Below are 22,264 nucleotides of genomic sequence, written 5' to 3'. Positions count from 1 at the left end.
AGAAAAGGTGACACACATGGGTTGACAAGGTGGTCCTCTGAAGGACTAAAGGGCTTTAAAAAGGTGTCCTATTGCCATGCCAACAGCGCAACAACACACGAACAGGTCCACATCCCCAAATGGTTCTTAATATCACTAGATCTATGCGTGAGTTAAGTTTGTGAAGTGAGTTGTTCTCAATTTAAGTGCAATCCAATTGCTTTGCACTTAGAGTCAGAAAAAAAACATGTTTTTCTGTCTACTTCCTTTTTTATCCGCTCACTCTGTGCTCGATCTTCATTTCAGCTGTGTGTACACTGGCTCAATAATTCTACAGCTTGATCTTTTTTTTTTGGTTTATTTACATATTCAGCAATAATATTTTCATATGCATATATCTTATAAAGCCAGCTTGACATCTCTTTTCTAATTTATATCTTTTTAATTTGTTTTTATGCGCTAGAAAATTTTCATCTCAAATGCAAAGATGGGTTTTTGGAAGTTCATCTGTCATAAAGTGCAAAACATGCCCTGTGTTTTTGTCTCTTATACACATTTAGACCTTAAGGCAGATTTAAAGGGCAAAAAAAAAGAAAGTGCTTGTTATACCTAGTGCATCAAGGCACAATTATAAAAATGCACTCCAAGCATTAGCAGCTGTGCATTGGACTTGAGAAAAGACTCAAGTAAATACTAGATTTTCTTAGAATATTTATCATTCCGATTCATATTGAAATTCTCAGAAACTCTCATTAGTGATTGAACAGTCATATACTTTTTAGTGTGTATTATAGTCCACACTCCATGGCAAGTGGTTTAGAAATTGAAGGAAGAAATGAATAAAGATCCAAGGTCCAATTTACGCTGAAGTGGTGGTATACCATTCAAGTTACATTTTTTCATTGCAATCTTCAAGGGAGAGTAAAATGGAATGTAAAGTCAGATTCAGGGCCCAGGAAAAAGGAATAAAGATGTATACTTTACCTGACAGAAATTTAAGTGGACTTAAAAAAAAAATCTAAATAATATTTAATTAAATGTACTTTACAATAAACAGGAATAACAATGGAATTAGTTTGGTTTTAATTTTTTATTTGTTTTAGTATATATCATACATATTATAATAATAAAAAAGGAAAATACACCACTATTTAACACTATGCCAGCCATACAGTTCTAAAGGCAGTTGAAATGTTTGTAAAATACTACAGTACATTACAATTCAAACAGTACTTTATGCTTTCAAGACTATCACGAATCATTCTCACAATTTTAACAAAACCTCTTCTAGTTTAGTTTAGTCTTTTAAACCTGAAATTGTCTTTATTATTGAGTTCTAAAATTGTTAAATATACGGGCTATGCTTCACTTTTTGAAACTTTGTAGAACAACTGCAAAGTCCTGCACTCTGTTTATAGGGATAGTTCACCCAAAAATGAAAATCTTGTCATCATTTACTCACCCTCATGTTGTTCCAAACCTGTATTAGTTTCGTTCTTCTGTTTAACGTAAAATAAGATATTTTAATGAATGTTGGTAACCAGACAGTTGACGGTAGCCATTGACTTTCATTATATTTGTGTCTTACTATGGAAGTCAATGGCTACTGTCAACTGTTTGATTAGCAACATTCTTCAAAATATCCTCTTTGTCTTCAACAGAAGAATGAAACTCATAGAGGTTTGGGACAACTTGAGGGTAAGTAAGTGATGACAAAAATGTCACTATCACGGTATCACGGTTGGCTTTGCCATGTGAAGACAGAAATATTAAGCACACTAAAGAATCAGCGAACGCAAACATTGAAGTAGAAAGGAAATAAAAAAGAGCATAGCGAGTCAAACTGCTCCCATCACCAAGCAACAGCTATAGTGGAGTTTCTTTCCAATTTGCCAGATTTCGTGTTTGAGAAATCGATTTTGAAGGTGGCTAAAATGCCGCCCTAACTGGATTTGTCGACGCTGAAGCGTTGAGCTCCTGCAGGGCACCGTTTTTCTGCTGCTAGGTTACATCACGGCCAGGGGATGTGGGCGGTAGGAGGTAAAGAGGAACAAAGCAGACTTCCTGTTGTGATGGCAGGATGGGGACGAGGCCTTGGGGTGGGCCGGAGGGGGAACTCGGCATAGGGGTGTCAGTGCCATAGTTCAGCTTTGAGCTGTAGAGTGTGTGAGAGTTTGCGTGTGTGATACACGTATCGGCTTTGGACGGTCTCAAACGTGTACATAGATTTAGCATTGTGCAAACGGGCGAAAAACACACACACTCATATAAAACACACAAATCCGAGCAATCTTTCCTGTCTTTGCCTGGAGTGCCTGTGGGGTGCAGTGGGAGGATAAGGAGAGGCAGGGGAGCCGGGCACAGCGTGTGGGCGTCTTGAAGAGCAGCCCGCTACATTAGCAATAAAGCTCCATGTAATTAGCATGTCTTTGGTTGATAATTAGCGTTGTTGGGAGAGAGGCAGTGAGAGGCTTGCCCAGCCTCTTTAGCTCTATTTATGAGAGGCTAGAGGCTCTTCTACCCTACTCCACTATCCCTGGCTCTTTCTTTCTTGCTTATGTCTTCCGTTTTTGCCCCATTTTTATCTCTGTTTCCTTGGTCAGGCCATTATTTATTTCAGCCGAAATGTACGCGGACGTGCCTTTCTCAATCTGGCATTGGCGTAATTAATAACATACGCATGAGAGTAGAGACATGAAGGAAATATATAATTTGCAAGAGAGGAAAATGTTCTCAGATAGATTTTCACAATGTTTGTCAAAAGGATCTGATTTCATTTATTACATTTATAAATGGATTTATCATACACATCAACCTCGTTAAATGAAACAACTGAGTTTATTGTAATGTAATAGAACATAGTTTTCAATTCATACTGCTTCATGCCTCAGTCGAAGCACTTTTCCTACCGTGTTTAGCTTTCACACAAAAACTCATTAAAAGTCTCCTACGTCTTAACATCTGAGGCTAGACGAAAGGTGGGAAGGTCCAGATAATTACACCTTAAGTCGTGAAGAAAGAACAAATTACGAGATCTCTTGTGTAAGGTCAAATTATCTAGTTTTAGATTAGCAGGGGGGGGGGACAACAAAAAAACAATGCAGCATTTATTTGGCAGGTGATTAAAAACTTGCACTGTGCCAGGATAAGTTTTCCCAGCATAGAGAATTGAACTCGCAACCTGCCCCCAATTAAGATGTCCTATAAACGGGACTCAAACCCACAATCTTTGGATCAGAGTGCCTGTTGCGCATCTCGTTGCGCCACTGTTAAGACATTATTACAACTCTATTCTTGCCTACTTTATTGGAAAATCTTATTAAAGGCAAAATTATATTTAGCGTCCCATTCATTGACAACCATATAAACATTCACAATCTAAATAGTCCGCTTGATGATGATTCTGGAATTCCGGTTAAATACAAGCTATTTTCGCTGTGTATAAAACATACAATATGCTTCAAATTATTATTCATATATGTAAATATGCATAACATAAAAGACAAGGCGATGTCGCTGTTTTGGAAGAAACTAATAAAGAATATCAGTCACAGCAGCCATCATGTTTGTTTAAAATTTAAGTTATATAAACTTATGAATAATGTAAAATTATAATAAAAAAATGTCATATATAACTAATATTAAAAACTAAGTATTAAACAACATTTTATTTTAAGAAATCTTATTTAAAATTTGTCAATTATTGAAGAAAAAATATATATATATAATGTGAAGAAAACAAAATAATATATAATTTTATATAACATTTGTATTACTTAAATATATAAATACAGGCACATTAATGAGTAATATATGTAGCTTTAGGTAGAAGCGCCAGCTAAATGAGTAATTAATAAGCATTATTTTTTATTTATTTTTATTATTATTAATTCAGAACAGTTTTAACAGTATTAAAAGCGAGATTAACATGAAAGGAAGCACGTTGTGGCTGCATGCCTCACTCATGTCAACACTCACGTCATCACATGGAGCGGTCGTGTGAACAGGACACAAACACTTGAGAGGGAGTTTGCCAAGCCCATCCCATCGTAGATTAGCTTTATCTGAACATCAACCTTTTAATCTTCTCTCTTCTCTCACCTCTACAACTTCTAAATGAATCGGCAACAGAAAGGAGCGCGTTTAGCCGCAAGCGGCGGGAGACAAACTGAGAGAGAGAACGACAAGGAGGGAGGCTGGTGATTATTTCCAAAGGTCACACTGTTAATGACTACCTGCTTGGTTAATGAGATTCCACAAAGCTCCCTCACGATGTTTCACCCTCATATGTGTTGCTGTGTGCTGAGATGTGTAAGAAGGGTTGCAGGCGTCAGGCTTCTCTCAACTTACATCTGTTTAAAGTAGAAGGAGAAGTGTGTGTGTATGTGGGGGGGGGGGGGGGGGATGAAGATAAACACAGGTTCATTAAACGTCTTGGAGAATGCTTAATGTGGACAAGGTACACTAATTAACTGAATTTCATTTTCATTTATTTTCAAAGTGGCAGTAAAGAGTTAATTAAGAGATATTTTCCCTCGTAAGGACTTAGCACATTAGCAGGCTCCTCCGGTAGAACATTCCCTCAGTTGTCTTTTGAAAAGACTTTCTTTCTTACTAGTTTGAGTAATCAGAGATCAGAGAGAACATTAGCCTACAGCGGTTTTCTCTCAGTGCCGAGACTCAATGACCATCTATTTAACTTACAAAGGCCCGCTATGACATAACACACTCACATAACTGTGTCCTCTCACAGACAAACATACATCTGATTGAGGGAAATATTTGTGTACCACCATAATCAACCACAACGCACACGCATACTATTAATGGCTCACGCAAAGAGTCAATAAGTTTATGCTAATTTGACCGAGTGATGTTCAAGATCTATGTTTTTGCCAGAATTTTTGATTCAACTCAGAAGAGACTTTGTCTAGTTAAGCAAATAAACCGTGTGACATAGACAAGTCAACAGAGGAGGAGTGTAGATGAACAATGAGCATCACAAACAGGACGTAAAGCCTATAAAGAGAGTATGTGATACACTTGATTGCTTGAACAGTTATAATACAATTGGTTGCATGTAAGGCACAATCTATGATGAGCCTAATTTGCATTGGTATTTCCAATGACGTAATTTAAATATTAAGTGAAGCATTACTTCAGTGCACTACTTCTTGTTAAAATAGATTGTCGGTTAAATCCATGAATGTTTCGCCAATCATTATTACATAATCGGGTCTTCAGTGACCCGGATCTATATCTAACACGGATGTATCTCTACCTCTCGTGATAATATAAAACTCTCCTAATATTAGAGTAACAATTACAGTAGAATAAAATATATCATATTTTGTTATGTTTTGGAGCTTGGAAGGGATTAGTTTGAACAGATGTTTTATACCATCATCACTGTCCTCGATCTCATTTCCCAGTACATTCGCGATCTGAAACATATTCTCAAAAACTGTCATTTTCAACATCTTCAAAATCAATATTTTGATCGCTTCTTCTCCAGATCCACCATCAAGTGACAGTGACACTAATATTTATTTGCATTCAGTTCTTGCTCTTCAGTAAATCGCTGAGCCATTTCCTGTTTTGCTGATGATACTTCCTATTCTTTTGTTTTCTGGCTGCCGTAACTATGAGTGAAACGTTACTTCACCTTTGTGTATCAGACATTGTCACCTTGTGGAATAAAGGTGAATTGCACTTATTCAGTCATTAAAGATTCAATTATTGTTGTGCAGAAAAAATATACTTACATTGTTACACATCGAGTCGTTGGCAACCCTATGCATGTTTTTTTTTTCTGTGTCAATTATATACATTATGCTGTATTTAAACAAGTAAATATTGTAATGCATTTATAATGTTACAAAAGCAATCATTTACATTTAGGAATACATTTAATTTTGTAATAAATTAAAAACCAGTTATTTAAAATTATATGAATATTTCACTGAATGATTTGACTTCCTGTAGGCTGTGAGATTCAGAAGTCTTCGTAGAATAACAAACCAGAAACATTTTCTACGGTTCCTTGACAATATGGAAAAAAAACTGTAAAATGTGACTTGCGTGTGAGATGTAATAATATAATGTCTCATCGCTCATTCAGTGTGAAGCTGCACCGGTCCAGAGCACGTTGACCCCACAGCCTTAGAACAACTTGTTGAACTTCTGCCACATGGCAGCTGGATGTCAACGAGAAAAACATTTGTTCTGCCTCTTTTTCTCTCTTTTACTCCGTCTAAATCTCTCGTGTTTTCCTCTACACTTCCCTCTGATTGGAAACAGCTGCAAAGCGTCTACGGCAACACTTTTAAAATGAGTGTATTTCAGATGTGTCCAAATTAGGAGCCCCCCTCCCTTTCCCCCTTCCTCCCTCTGTTTGTGTGTGTGTGTGATGTGGGTCTGTGTGTGTGTGCGTGCATGAGTTTTTTTTAGCATCCTTCCCCTAATAAATGTCTCAAAAAATGGTAGTGGTCTAAAAATAGTGTACTGTGTTGCTAAATTTAGCACTTGGCTTATTGCGCTGGCAAAGCAAATGGAGAAGAATAGGCGTGGAGAGGCAGGGTGAGTAAGCAAGACTCTATTCATTCAACAGCTTGTGTGGAGGACTCTAGTGAACCGCTGCCCTTGGTCTGCGTTCCTCCCCTCCACCGCCAGACCTGGGGGTGCCACTAAACATTTGATCCAAGGGATGAAAGCTGTTATTATTTATTTATTTATAAAGACTCTAAAGGGTTTTTATGGCTAGTTTAACGGATCTGAATGGCTTCTCCAGTGATTCAATGTCAGACACTGAATAGTGCATATTAATATTTACAGAAACGGCTTTGATTGTAGATTATTTTTTTTTAAACATTTATATGAAAAATTTTAGGTTATGAGATTATAACTAAAAGAGAATAAGAAGTAAAATGGTCACACCAAGAACAATAACCATAACAATAGCAATATCTATGAAGTTTTAAAAATCATCCACTAACTATAATGATAACGACATAGTGTTTCTTTCGATATAATTGAAATCACATTCAGAACGATTTTTTTTTTCCAGCTAATGAACAATAAAAACATTGGATACAGTCAATTGGATTCTATCCTGCTATAAAGATCTTAAAGTGTCAGACGATATAATTGCTACGTGCGCTTTAATAAACAGAACATTATTGCATGTTGGTGTGAACGCTAATATGGTTATATCGTTATAGTTATCAGTTATACATTGTGCCGCTCTGTTGACAATAAGTACTTGCATCTACATGTCAACTAACTCTTATTAGAGGATTAGTTGAGTATTAGTAGACTGTTAGGGTTAGTAGAATAAGTTGACATGCACTTGCAAAGTTACTTATAGTCAGTAGAATGTATTTTGGGGGATAAATGTGTTAGCAGTTATAATGAGAGTTAGTTGACATGTAGGTGCAACGTTACTTATAGTCATCAGAATGTCTCAAGGGGATCGTCTAAATAAAGTGTTACAGTTATCTTTATAGTTGTCATTCTGGGTGTGAACGGGCCTTAAGACTGTCTAAGTGAGTTTAGCGGTACTGCAGACTGACCAATGCATTTTCAAAAGTACACATAATTAATGTTGATTTAGTCATTATGTCATATAATATTGCATAAACCTGCATGTATAATAATTATAAATCAGTTAAACATGTTTACACATTTTTATAGGTGGAATATAATGTCACTGCAATGACACCCAGTTTCAAGTAAAAAAAAATATATATTTATATACATGATACATAAGATGAAAGATTGGCTCTATTCATCAGCATGAAACTCATAGACTGACCTTAAATCAGCATAGCACATGACATCAGCACTTAAGATACAAGAAACAAGGCTGTCCCTCTTACTGTCAGTGGAAAATGAGCAATCTATTTCTGTATATGGGTGTAGATGGCAGTGTCCCCTCACACAGGGCCCGAAGGGTGTGGAAACACAAGGTCATGCCAGAGAGGTCAGGTGCCTGTGCATTGTTCCTCAAAAACCCTCTGCCCCTTCCTGTAATGCAGCTGCGTGATAAGAACCCCTACAGACAAAGGCTGATAACTGATGGTGTGTGTGTGTGTGTGTGTGTGTGTGTGTGTGTGTGTGTGCGTGTGTGCGCGTGCGCGTGTTTGTAGCTCATTGCATCCAAAAAAAGAATCACAGCCCTTTCAATGTGTGTGCGTGTGATAGGTGTCCTTCTGTCTCTCTAGAAATATAATAAGACATAAAGACATAACCAGCGTGTTTCAAATGGAAAGATGGCCATGGTATAAGCACCCCTTTATTTAGCCAGACTGAGTGTCATTGTGTGCATGTATGGGATGCTCCATTAGGTCATATGAATGACTTGTTTGTCTGTAATAGCCATGAAGAGAGCATATGAGATGATACGCTTTACGGTCATATACCAGAATCTGAAAAACATGGCACAAATGTTCAACAGAGTATCACATTATTCATTGTAAAGGTAGTAAATAAAGACGCAAGCATATTTCGTACAGTGGTTTATCATTGTTAAGAATAATGTGTCTTTAGCTGTACTCTTGAAAATAGCTAGATAGCTATTGTCTTTCTCTCTGTGAACTACTTCACTTAATGCCCATGTATTTGCAAATAGCTTTAGTTTTAGAAATGCCTAACTATAGAACATTTTAAGTGGATTTGAATTGTCCCTGTTTATCCATTCCAGGATGTAATTAGATGCTCAAGGTATGATATTACTTATCCATTACCTACTGTGATCATGAGAAATCAAATTTTCCTTGATCGGTTGAGGTAAAAGAGTTCATTGTGTCAAGAACATACTGTAACTTTTAGAACGGAAAACTTCTTAATGAAAAAAAATAGACGGCTTGTTCGTTCTGCAAATATCTGGCGTCAAACCAATGAATATATCTAAACTCATATAAGAAAAATTTGAACGGTAGTGTATACTGTATATTATATTATGTTAAAATATGTTTTTACATTTTATTTAAATAACTATTTTATGCTCACCAAGGCTGAATTTATGTGATTACAAAATACTAAAAACAGCAATATTGTGAAATATTATTACAGTTAAAATAACTGCTTTCTAAATGAATATATGTTAAAATGTAATTTATTCCTGTGATGACAAATCATCATTACTTCATTCTTCAGTGTCTCATAATCATAATCATAATATAATAATCTAATATGATTATTTGCTGCTCACATAACATTTCTTATTATCATCCATGTTGAAAATAGCCGTGCTGCTTAATATGTTTGCAAAAATCTTGATCAGGTTTTTTTGTTGTTAAAAATCTGATGTTCACAAGAACAGCATTTTTTGAAATAGAAACATTTTTGTAAGATTATAAATGTCACGTTTAATCAATTGTATCCACCCCTGCTAAATATAGGTATATAACAATAAAAAAATATCATGAAAAAAAAAAAAGTCTGATATGACCTCTGTTACCAATATCCATATTAACCATAAAATGGCAGGCCTATAGTTTGTCTCTTTGATGTGTGATTATAGTGTAGAGGGGGAAGGGCTCGAAGCAAGGAAATTACAGTAAAGTAGCTTGTTTTTAGGAGTTAAGAGGTGCCCACTTCCAAAGGCTGAAGAGCATGATAGGTTAGTTCAAAGAAGGATGGTCTCCTGTGATGCACCAGCTCACACTGCCATCATACTGTACACATCCACGCAGAGACACAGGCACATATGGAGGCCACATCCTTTGTCATCTGCATTCATGTCTCGCTACACTGTCGTAGCGTGTTCAAACCACACTTAATTAAACGGTGGCTTCCCTGCTTTCTCTACCGCCATATGCTTCCAATAAGGTCAAGACAGACTGGCTCTCTTCCTAAAGTTCTGCACTCTCATGTTCAACAGGAGCAGGATACTCTGCGGTCCCCCCAGTACCATATCAAAGCACAGAGTTTTTAGTGAGGCCATCTGCAGAGCGCTTTTGGATGGAGTGTGTGTCCGTCACTGAGCTTTCTCTGACCTCCATCCACTGTTGAAGCAAGACTGTACGCAATAATTAACTCCAACTTACTCGCAGCACACACATGGTGGAGGCGTGACTGTTGAGGTGCATGATGTCATCTCTGTTGGCCTAATGGGACCACCTTGGAGTTAGTGGCTTTATAGTGGATTTGTATAAGAGAGAAAGAAGTGGAAAAAACACAAGTACATGTGCTGAGCAAGGAGAGTCACTGAGCTGCCAAATTGAGCCCTGTGTGAAATTATGTCTTTTTTGTTTTTAACCGCTAACGTGAGCTCATGAAAACGAATGTAACTGTTCTGCTACACTGTAAAAAAAAAAAACATCCCCAAGTCAAAATTTTCTAGTGACTGGTCACATCTAAATTTCTCAATTAGTCGGACATATTATTTATCATTGAGCCAATGTTAACAGACTATTGCAACAATTAATTCAATTTATTTTACAGAATTTCACTTGGGCCAATTTAAAAATGTAGATGTGACCAGTCACTAGAATATTTTGACTTGGAGAGGTAAACATTTTTTTACAGTGTAGGACCTCAAAAGTATCAGTGCAAGTTCTTTTAATCTTTATGACAGTGACACAGAGATGTGATAACTAATTATTTTGCTTAACAGTAATATGATTATTAGTTTCGATTGTCATTTGTGAAATTTCTGTTTACATTTCATCATAATTCTTACACTTCCACGGAAGGACAAATCAAGAGAATGTCAACTCAAACTCATCCTGATTTAACAGTTATGAAAACTGGTAAAACTTTAAGAAGCTTCTGTCAAAAGCTTAAACAGTGAAATTGCGTTAATGTTTTCTTATAAAACAACAAAAAAAGTCCTTGTAGTAGTAACACATGAGGAAGTGCATTTATTCAGCATCGACAATCGCAAATAATATAGTCGAGATTCATGTTTGGATTTCTTTTCACTGAGAAGGTTTGCTCACAGATTTACTGGAAACAAGCACAAGCGACCTTGTGAAGGAGCACAGACCGGCTTTATTACAATATTATTTGAGCAGAATATCACAATTGAGTTCGCTAAACTCCAACAGACATGTTTGACTGTGTTTTCAGAGAGAGTACTGTATGTGTGCATGGTCACCAGGTTGTGTATTAGTAAAACACTGGGCAGACACTTTATCCAGTTTGAGAGCAAAGTTTAAGAGAAAAGATCTGATTGGGGAATTTAAACTCTCGACATCTTGCAACCCCAACAAACGTTTTAGGGATAAATAACCAGTGGACCAATGTCATAGACCATTATGTTTAATTAATCGAGGGGAGCAGATATCGTGATCATCATTAAAATACGATTAATCATCCATATTTTGTTGTCAGATCATATAAATTAAGCTTGTCTGTCGTATCTCCATGGTCTCCATGGTAGAATATTGAATGAGGGACTTTCTCCAGACTTGCCTGCAAACCTGTCATCTCCATTCCACAACAGAAACCCTCTTAAAAATAAACCATGAGGTCTGTCTGGGTCAGAATCCCTCATCAATCTGGCCTGGTTTTAACTAGATGTCTAAATGAGCACTGGACACTGTTCAGATTTTAAAAAGAGGTCAGAGTAAAATGATCACTAGTGAAGACAGTAGGGAATCATCTTTGGCTACTCGAGCTAGAGTTTCTCTGGCTTGATTACAGCTGGAATTGCAAGACCGTAGTTGATATCAGTCCATTATTTAGGCTTCAGCCCGGAGAGGAGTTCTGACAGAAGGAGCCAGGAGAGATGAGAAGTATGAAGGAGTTTAATTAGGAGCATACCATTGAAGGAGACATTCCTTCCCACTCTTTTTCACCCATTTTTGATTCTCAGAAACCTCCAGCCGCTCGTCCCGTCCACGGCTCAATATTGACTATCTCTGTGCATTTTAGCTTTTTATCAGCTCCCCCCCTTCCTCACCCCCGCCTGGCCATTTTCCACTTTGTTAGATTGATTACTTCTCATCGATGTTTTGGAAGGACAATCATACAGCTTTCATCTCGCGGAGCTATTAAGACGTCAGAATGTTCTCACTGCTTGGTCCAAGTACAGGGTGTTTGTTGTCTACTGTATCTTATTTTTAGACCGGCAAACTAGAAGCATTAATGTTGCCGCTGCTTCTTGGGAAATCAATTGCATTGGCTGTGTGTTTTGCCTTCTTTTAGAAATGAAGAGCATGGGAGTGATTATGAGTGAGTTATTATAAACCCATGGGAAAGAAAAATTACTAATGGGATCTAAGGAGTCTCAAATGTTTCTCCTCAACAGCAATGGCATTAAATGGAGTTCAAATAGAGACTTTTGCTTAAGTGAGAAAGAGACCCCAGTAACGTCTTCTCTCTCAACATGTCTCATTCTGTGCTCACATTGCCCAAGAAACCGAATGGATCTGTTGACACTGTCCTAAAAGATTATTTTATACAAGTTTATCCAAATGAATTATTAAAAAAATGGAGCTAAAAATCTATTTAATTCAATTCAATTTATTAATACATGACATGTATTATGAAATTATTTATTTATTCATAAAAATGTATTAAAAATTAAATGCATTTTATTATTTAGTAATTTTAGTATGACCTGTTTTTGTATACATATAATTTAAGTATTGTTTATATGATTTATACACTTTTTTTAATGAGATCTTTTTAAATTCTCTAATTAAATTTGTTTCTCACAAGTTCAAATAGAGAATTTTTGCACTTCTGAGAAAAAGACCCTGATAAATATGCTCATATTTGCCAAGTCTGCAATCTAGTCACATTTATTTTCCATTAAATTCACCTGAGCTGTGATAATTAATTTTATAGCTCTGTACTCTTACTCTCTATGTCTCATTTGTGTCAATTTATAATTGATTTGAAACTAAGAAAAAGATGATGCTTTAAAGAAGTACAGTTAAGACATCCACTAAGCCTCCTGAGCTATGAGAGAGCAACATCTGAGCACATTTTGTTTCTCTCAGGGGAATGGGTGTTTGTTTAGCCATTTATGGCCATCTTCAGCATACACTCTGTGATTGGCTAGCTCTACCACCCGACAGCAGAACATATGTGTGTGTGTGTGTGTGTGTGTGTGTGGTGTGTGTGTGTGCGAGGGGCTGGTGACAGGTGTGGACACTCTGACAGGTGCACATATCTGGAATGAGTGGCATAGCGGCGGACCGTCAGGGGGTTCAGAGCGGCTTCATGCTGGGTCTTAAACTGCCGGTCCCTGCTTGAGCGCTCACTCAGCCAGCATGGCCTCCCATCAGCACACTATAGTCTACTCTGCCTCTTCGCACTCCGTTGCCTCAGATCGACAACACCGCAATCTCCCCCCACCCTGGTGTCGAGGCAATACCTGAGTTCTGCTAGTTAGGGGGCATCCTATCATTGCAGGCGGGGGGGGGGGAAATGTAACCAATTTGATTGGACTACCACAATTAGGACATCTGGAGTACTTTACGTATATATAGCATTATAAAGTTGTTTAGTTTGTCTTTTTTAATGACTGAGACTCAAAAATCCGTCATTTTCTATTTCAGTCGCACAAAACAACCAGACTGGTACTCATCATCAAAGCATTTGATAAGCTCAATATGTATAAAGGAAGAAAAAAAAAAAAGAAGCTCTCATCTCGCAGTGCCGCTCTCCACACATTCCCTCAACACCTAATAGAAGCGTGTCATAGCAAAGAAAAGAGGATGAGAAACCCGTCTTCATCAAGCCCTCGCGTCAGCAGGGTAAATTAATTCTTGTGTGATTGATGCAGACAGGCAGATGAAGGCAGAGAAGGACTGTGTGTGAGAGCGCACGCTGCACATATGTTAGCTGGTGGCTAATATCCCGCCACGCCACACTTAAAGCCAGTTGATCCAGTGGAACGCGCCTCGCTTTGATGAGACGTCAGACTGCTCGAGAACCTTGTGCAGATAATGTCACGAGACAGTTGAAGGGGGTTGGGTCTGGTGTGGCATGTGGCAGTGCGCCTCAAGTTTTTATTTCTTCTTTTCACAAAAAACAAACAAAACAATATTTCTCTCAGATTTTCTGATATTAGCTGATTTTGTATCTCTCAGGATGGCAGTATCTCTTAACTACATTGAATGAACACAATGGCTTAGTGGTAAATTAATAGTCATTTAAGATTTGTTTGTGTTAATACAAAAGTAATACTCCCTCATAGGTTGACTTTATTGCGAGAGGAAGATCTCATTCCTACTAGAAGGTGGCCATCAGGTGGCAGAGAGAGAAACTGCTGCTTGAATATATCAGGAGAGCCCACATTTTTCTTATACTGTTTACACGAGCTTGTTTGCTTAAGCATAGCACAACTTTTTAGCTTCATCACACATTTTTGGTTTATGTTAATGGTTATTTCAAAAGAATCCTCGTATCTTTTATGTTCCTTGGGCGTCTCTCTGTTAATCTATTTTGGCCAGGTCTATAGGCGTCCCTCTAATGTGGTCAGGAGCAGTACGGTTGTCCCTTGCTCCTGAAATCACATTTAGACATTTTTCTCTTTGGTACCCAGACCTGGTTAAATATTAACATTTATATTTTAGGTTGGCCCTTCCTGTCTCTCTCTCTCTCTCTCTCTCTCTCCTCTCTCTCTCTCTCTCTCTCTCTCTCTCTTCTCTCTCTCTCTCTCTCTCTCTCTCTCTCTCTCTCTCTCTCTCTCTCCTCTCTCTCTCTCTCTCTCTCTCTCTCTCTCTCTCTCTCTCTGTGTGTGTGTGTGTGTGTGTGTGTGTGTGTGTGTGTGTGTGTGTGTGTGTGTGTGTGTGTGTGTGTGTGTGTGTGTGTGTGGACAACTTCCTTTACACCGACTTCCAGGGAATATGTATGATTATTTTATATTACATAAACATAAATAACATGACCTTATGCAAATAGTCTAAAGCAAACAAGATTCTAGAAAATAAAATGTCAGCTTGGATTTCTTGATTAATAACCCCTTTAAACTTTCTACACTAGTGGTTCTCAAACTGTAGTCCACAAGTGACAAATAAAATGTGACTTAAAAAAATTTGCCTACAAATTATTAAATATTATTATTATTATTAATAAATTCAATACATCACCGTTTAAAAAATTGGGGTTGGTGGGATTTTTTTTATTGTGTTTTTTAAATAAGTCTCTTATGCTGACCATTTATTTGATATATAGTGCAAAAACTAATATTGTGAAGTATTATTACAATTTTAAGTAATTGTTTTCTGTTTTACAATATTTTCAAATGTAATTTATCCCTTCGTTGGCAAAGCTCAATTTTCAGCAGCCATTATTCCTTTAGTCTTCAGTGTGACATGAGCCTTCAGAAATCATTCTCATACGCTGATTTGCTGCTCAAGAAACATGTATTTCTTGTTGAAAACAGTTGTGCTGCTGAAACTTCTTTTTCCAATATTATTTGATGAATACTTTTTATTTTTTCAAAAGAACAGCATTTGTTTGAAATATAATTATTTTGTAACATTATAAATGTCTTTACTGCAACTTTAGCTTAATTTAATGTCTTTGCTTAGATGTATTAATGATCTTCTTTCAAAAAATAAAAATAAATCTTACTGACCCTATAATCTTTTGAACGATACTGTACATAACTATACATAACACTTTTGAGGTATAGTTTCCCCCAAATACTGAAGTGGGCTACAGTGTACATGGATGGGTTTTGAACTCTGGAAAGCGTTCAGTTTAATCCTGTCTAAATACAGCTCGTATGACCCACCTCAGGGTCTACATGGTGGTTGGTATTTGAACTGTGTGCACACTTGTATTTACAGACCCTGAGAAAGAAGGGTCTAAACGGCTGTGACAGCCCTGACCCCGACGCAGACGACTCGGTGGGCCACAGCCCTGAGTCAGACGACAAGTTCCACAAAATCAACAACGACATTGATCTGCACATGATCAGTAGACAGAGGATATGTGTAAGTAATTTCAGACCAGCCCTCTCACACTCCCTTTCTCTTTCTCTTTTTTTTCTATCTCTCTTTGTGCTCTGGCTCGCTGTTCGCTCCGTGCCGGCCGTCAGGCATTGAGCAAGAAGGAGAACAAAGGCGGCGAGAGCCTGGAGCTCGAGTCTGCTCTCGCTCTCACTCCGCGCACGGAGGAGAAATACAAACAGATTAACGAAGAGTTTGATCTAATGATCAAGACTCAGAAGATATCTGTAAGTACAGCGAAGAGAGGGGAGGCTAAAAACTAACAGCTTTGTGGAAAAGCTAACAAACATATTTGGAGAAACCAAGCAGTTCATTCTAATATTGATTAAACCTTATGTACCGTATATAGATATCATATAAAATATATGTCATGTAGATCTAGTGTACTTTATCTAGTATATACACTGGCACTGCCCTTGGATGCATATGGGTGATAATTGCACTTCTGAGATATGACTAAAAACAAGTAAAACACAAAGACAATACTGTGAGAAAAACAGTCATTTAACCCCCAGAGTGTGTTTTGTGCGTTGGAAGGCCTTCCACTGATTGGTATTCAGAAATAGATACTCTTCATTACATGTCTGAACCTACAGCCTGATTGATTTCAACAAATTCATATGCAGATCTTGCGTGTGCTTTCCTAGATACGTATATGTCAAAGAATTAAGAGAAATAAAACAGCATGCTCTACTAAAGACAATATACAGAGTCATGATTTTAGCTTTGTATTGATCAGTTCAGTATTATTTCTCAAATATCTCAAAATATGACGCTGCAAAAAATCAGCACATCTATCTATCTATCTATCTATCTATCTATCTATCTATCTATCATCTATCTATCTATCTATCTATCTATATATATATCTTATCTTATATTATATTATATTATCTTATCTTGTCTGTCTGTCTGTCTGTCTGTCTGTCTGTCTGTTTGTCTGTTTGTCTGTCTGTCTGTCTGTCTGTCTGTCTGTCTGTCTGTCTGTCTGTCTGTCTGTCTGTCTGTCTGTCTGTCTGTCTGTCTGTCTGGGTAATTTGCCAATGCTGTTAGAAATAAAAGATACTCTTCAAGGAAGTCTTAGTACCTTGCATGATTTTGATATGTGTTTATTTTGTGATTAAAGATATGTCCAGTAAGCTACAGTGTTGTATTGGTTATGGAGATTAGGTTGGGTTGGGGTGGAGTGGTAAATACAGTAATAGTGGTGAATATAGGTGCAGTTCGCTCTGTGGTCACAGTGACTGAGTTATATGTTCCCAGTTAGAGAGTACAGTAACACAAAGAGGAAGAAAGGCACCATGCCGAAGATGTCTATCCTCACGTATACAAGAAGATGTGGAAATCTCTTTCATTTAAAAATAGGGATGCAGTTCAGAAAACATAGCAAAGATGCTAAAGATTCCCCCATGTTCTGTAAGCTTGACTATTAGTATTGCTTAGGGTGACGGTGACCTGAATCATGTACCTATTAAACTAAAAAGTAGTCATTTAGATATTGACCCCTTATGTTTTTTTCACGTCTAATTTTATTAAATAAAATTATATGATTAAATTAGGCTGATATTACTGAAGCAGTAACCCTCTGTTTTGTCAGAGAGTAGACATGCACTTTTTAGGAATGTGGTCTAATAATATATATACTATTACCCCAGGAAAAAAAAATAACTGATTGGTGTTATAAGGTTAGAATGTGGTTTATAAATTAGTTCTCATACAATTTCAAAAAAAGTCATGAAGCATCAAACTAATATTTTTCAAGCTATTAAAAGGCCTTAGGGTCTCTGAGACTCCAAACAGAACATGAAGGTAAAGACGGAAAAATGAACACCTAACAAAAGTGAGGCTGTGCCCGCCAAGACCTCTGCGGAGAGAAAATATTTGGCTGCCTCAAGCCATGATTGCTGTGGCCTTGTGAGTTAATGAAGAATGAAAGAGTGAGAAAGAGCGAGAGGCTCCTCTTCAGTTCCTGTCAGTTGATGCTCTCCCAGATGAGCACTTACAGACCCTCAGGACACATGGCTACAATTAGGGGCTATTTTGTCCTTTAAAAAAAAACATAATATGAAGGAGGAAGGACTCTCTTCAAGGTTAAGCCTGTGTCTTCTGGAGTGACATGAACAAAAGGATTTACAGAGATTTAGAGAGGTTAGAGTCATCTCAGCCTGTTCGTTTAGGGTAGATAACAGAGAAAATGGACAGAAATACTTCTCAGGGGTTCTAAGAATTGATGCCATTGCTATGAAAGCTTGTTTCTGCCACAGAATGAGGTCAGAATTGCAAGATATAAACTCGCAATTGCGAGAAATAAAGGCAGAATTTTGTGATTTAAAACTCGCAATTGCAAGTTATAAAGCTAGAATTACATCGAAATTATGACTTTTTTTTCAGAATTGCGAGTTTATATCTCACGATTCTGACTTTATAACTTGCGATTTTGACTTTATATAACGCAATTCTGACTTTATAACTCGCCATTGCAATTTTTAAATCACGCAATTCCGAGAAAAAGAATTGTGAGATGTAAACTCGCAATTGCGAGAAAAAAAGTCAGAATTGTGAGATTAAAAAAGTCGCAATCACCTTCTTTCTCTTTTTTTTATGTGACGTTTGTCAAAACATTTTTTTTTTTTTGCTTAGCAAAAGGTCTACAATTCATGTTCAAATTTGAGTCTTGTTTTCACCCCACTTCGCCTTTGTATTCAGCGTGTTTAACTTGTTGTTTTCACCATTATTGTTGTAGTTTGTGTTACTAATCAGTATTTTAAATGTATTTATTGCTTCTGTCTCCAACCAGGCGGTGCCCTCTTCCACCTACGAGATGCCCATCCAAGTGAATAACCAGATCTACCCAGGCAATCATAACCTGCTTCCACTGGCCCACCACAGCCTGCAGAGAAACAGCATGTCACCCGGGATCACACACAGACCACCTAGTGCAGGTAAAAACACACACACACACACACACATAGCCTATACATGCGGTATATCATATTGTGCATAGTGTGACTGTAAAAATGTATATATAGGCTATATATATATATTTATAATATATATATATATATATATATATATATAATTAAAATATAACTTTCATTGCCTCTGAAACAACTTTTTTATCCTGCTGATGTGACAAAGTCCTATTAAAAATAATAATAATAAAATGATTACAAATTCTTTGTCATACATACAGAAAAATATTACCAATAATTAATTTAATACTCAGCATTCCCCTATATTTATATTCATCTGCCCTTTTGTCTGTATTTCCCTATGGCCAATATTCGTACATTTAAAAAAAAAAAAAAAAAAGTTCAGTGTGGCTCTTAAACCTTTTATAAGGAGAATTGTCTTAAATGCAAAATTCTTTCATGTTTTATGGATTATTTAAAATTCTAGTGATAAATTATGTTTACAAGCTGTAATTAAAATATTAAATGAATTAAAATTAAATGAATGAATGAAAAAGAAATCCATAAAATGATCCCATGATGGGAACCAATAAAAGGGTTTATATGATGCCCTTGACCAGAACCCTTTAACGTTCTGTATAGAACCTTTTCTTTTAGAGTGCACAGCACGATCCTGTTGGCACTTTGTTATTGTTGTGTTTACTTGCTTCATTAGACAGAGTCTCTCACCCACAGCTCTGTCATTAAAACTGCTTTCTCCTGATGCAATCAGCTCTGTGTTCCAGGAGCGCTTAGCTAAATATGAGTTTTGGCCCAGCCTGCCCGCCTCTGACCACACTTGCTCCCCTGCATGCTTAAAAATAAAAATTTGTCATTTTTCTTGGACACCGCGGACGATCCCCGTCGGCCACATCGCTTCCTCCTTATAAAAGTGTGCTGAGGTGGAAAATGACAGTGTTTTGTTCTTCTCAGACGAACACACACGCACGTCTCTGTCACCTTATATTTGTCCTCGCTCTTAAACGTGCTGGGAGGGAGGATGATCTCTATGGCTTGAAGGAGCTGAATAAATGATCTGACAGTTTTAAGAAGGAAGATTTTGTGGTAGGATATGGATGTCAGCTTCATTGAAGTGACTGAAATCTCTCTCTCTCTGTCTGTCTTTCTCTTCCCATGCTAGGTGGTCTGATGGGCACTGATCTCTCCACTGGCGCGGGCACCAGTGCTGGTAAGGACGGCATCCCCACATACTACAGTATGTTCCCTCTCCATCATGACTTTTACTCAGCCAATAACTGCACGAATTCTCTTCCAGCTCTAACCAGCCTCGCACATTTTCAGCAGAACGTTCTGTTTGTTTAAGCTGGGCTTGTATTCACAGTAATTTCTTCGCAGACTTTAGTCATTAAGTGAACTGGACTGAACTGGATTGGTTCAAACCCAACTGCCTCAGTAACTGAAAATATTTGGTTTTGTTTTTTCACTTCAATTCTTGCGAAATAATTACTGTACAATAGTTGTTTTGTATAAGAGTGTGTATCGGTATTAGCATAGTATACACTTAGAATATTAGATATAGCATATACAAAAGATTAGGAGTCGCTACTATTTTTTAATAGTTTTAAAAGAAGTATATTATGCTCACCAAGGTTGCATTCATTTGATCAAAAAACAGTAAAAGCAATAATATTGAGCTGAATTTGCAGCAGTCATTGCTTCAGTCTTCATTGTCACATGATCCTTCAGAAATCATTATAATATGCGAATTTTCTGCTCACGAAACATTTTATATTATTATCAATGTTGAATAATGTTGTGCTGCTTTACATTTATTTGAATTAGGAATCTTTTGTAACATCATTAATGTCTTTACTGTGAATTTTGATCAATTGAATGCATCTTTGATGAATAAAAGTATTCATTTCTTACAAAAAAAAAAAATCTTATTGACTCCAAACCTTTTAGTGTATATTATCATTAAACCATTTTCTTACTGAATTTGTCAGGTTTGGTGAAATCAAATGCACGCACTCTTGTTGTGTGCTCTTCAAGCATATAGAGATGTTCATCCCTATAAGCTTTGTAAATGTCAGCTTTTTTAGTAAAGAGGTAAACAAGCATATTGGCATTAGCAATACCTTGCACTGTCTGAGCCATGTCCCTTTGTTTGTTTGCTTCAGCTCTTGTCTGAAAATGATAGCGCACACAGCTCCCCTCTTACCCTGTACTTCTGCTTTATGTCCTTTGTAGGATAAGGCCTTGTGTTTGGAGTGAAACATACTTGGAATATATTTCCATCTAGTAGCCCAGTCCTTTTGGAGAATTTGTATATGAGTTTCTATTTACCAGAACAATCCACTTGAAAGGAATAGTATACAGTCGGATTATAACTTGTGGTTGCTTCAGAGTCTCTGGGTATATGTGGACGTCTGTGTATTCGTGTCTGTGCATCTGTTTGCGTCTGCGCACGCGTGTGTGTGTGTGTGTGTGTGTGTGTGTGTGTGTGTGTGTGTGTGTGTGTGTGTGTGTGTGTGTATGTGGTCTGCCAGTCTTAACCACTAACCAGTGGTCACTGCAGAAGCATGGCTTGGATATTTAAAGCGGGACAGTAGATGTTTTGAACTTGGCCTCCGGGTTGCTGAGACACAGCTGGGTAACCTTGTCTGGCCCTGAGTCTATTGTATGAGGGTGAGGGTAAGGTCTGTCAACTGACCCCCTCTCCTCACTGTCTCGAATGCACAAAAGTACCACTTGTTGGTGTGGCCCTGCTGTCCACATTCAAGGTCTACAGCCATCAAATATAGCCATTGTGCCGACGACAGGCTAACACAGGGCACAGTGTGGAGTTGATGTAGGCCACACCTCTGGAAACAAGAGTTGAAGCGAGTCAAACGACACAAGCAGTCTTTTAATGGTCTAATAGAGAATATTAAATGAATATTCATGACTCTTTTTTTTCACTCGCTCTCTTCTAGCAGCCTTAGTTACTTATTGATTCCAAGACGTTTAGTATCCTTCTTCTTTTTTTTTAGTGACTGATTTATTAATATTATTATTATAAGTAGTAGTAGTATACATGCATTGCATTAAGAATGAAACCATAACAATAAATATATACATCTAAATATACTATTAATACAATAAAAAAAGGTAATACCAGTCACAAGTTTGGACCCAGTAAGTTTTTTTTTTTTTTTACGAAATTTTAATTGTATTCAGCAAGGATGCATGTTATTGATCAAAAGTGTGAGTTTTTTTTACACAAATATTAAGCAGCACAATTATTTACAACATTGATAATAATTCTAAATGTTTCTTGACACCAAATCAGCGTATTCGAATGATTTCTGAAGGATCATGTGACACTGAAGACTGGAGTAATGATGCTGGAAATTCAGCTTTGTCACAATAAATTACATTTTACAAATATATTAAAATAGAAAACCGTTATTTTAA

At 37.1% G+C, this 22,264-nt stretch overlaps 2 protein-coding genes across 6 annotated transcripts in view; both read left to right on the top strand.

The window, feature by feature from the left end:
- The window catches only part of ccnh (cyclin H), a 184,475-nt gene that overhangs the window by 39,296 nt on the left and 122,915 nt on the right, over positions 1–22,264 (top strand). The window lies entirely within an intron of this gene.
- mef2cb (myocyte enhancer factor 2cb) overlaps positions 1–22,264 on the top strand; it is a 77,494-nt gene that overhangs the window by 44,009 nt on the left and 11,221 nt on the right. For 2 of the 5 annotated variants that reach the window (XM_079608515.1, XM_079608516.1), the window contains 3 exons: positions 15,735–15,881; positions 18,694–18,838; positions 19,989–20,036. In XM_079608515.1, coding sequence (XP_079464641.1) covers positions 15,735–15,881; positions 18,694–18,838; positions 19,989–20,036 — 340 coding nt within the window. Of the gene's footprint in view, positions 1–15,734; positions 15,882–15,985; positions 16,124–18,693; positions 18,839–19,988; positions 20,064–22,264 lie in introns of all 5 variants that reach the window. The other 3 variants (XM_079608513.1, XM_079608514.1, XM_079608517.1) reach the window with 2 other exon arrangements.

This window comes from Phoxinus phoxinus (genome assembly GCF_949152265.1).
Source record: "Phoxinus phoxinus genome assembly, chromosome: 3".
NCBI classification, from domain to species: Eukaryota; Metazoa; Chordata; class Actinopteri; order Cypriniformes; family Leuciscidae; genus Phoxinus; species Phoxinus phoxinus.
This window is presented reverse-complemented; position numbering and strand designations above follow the sequence as displayed.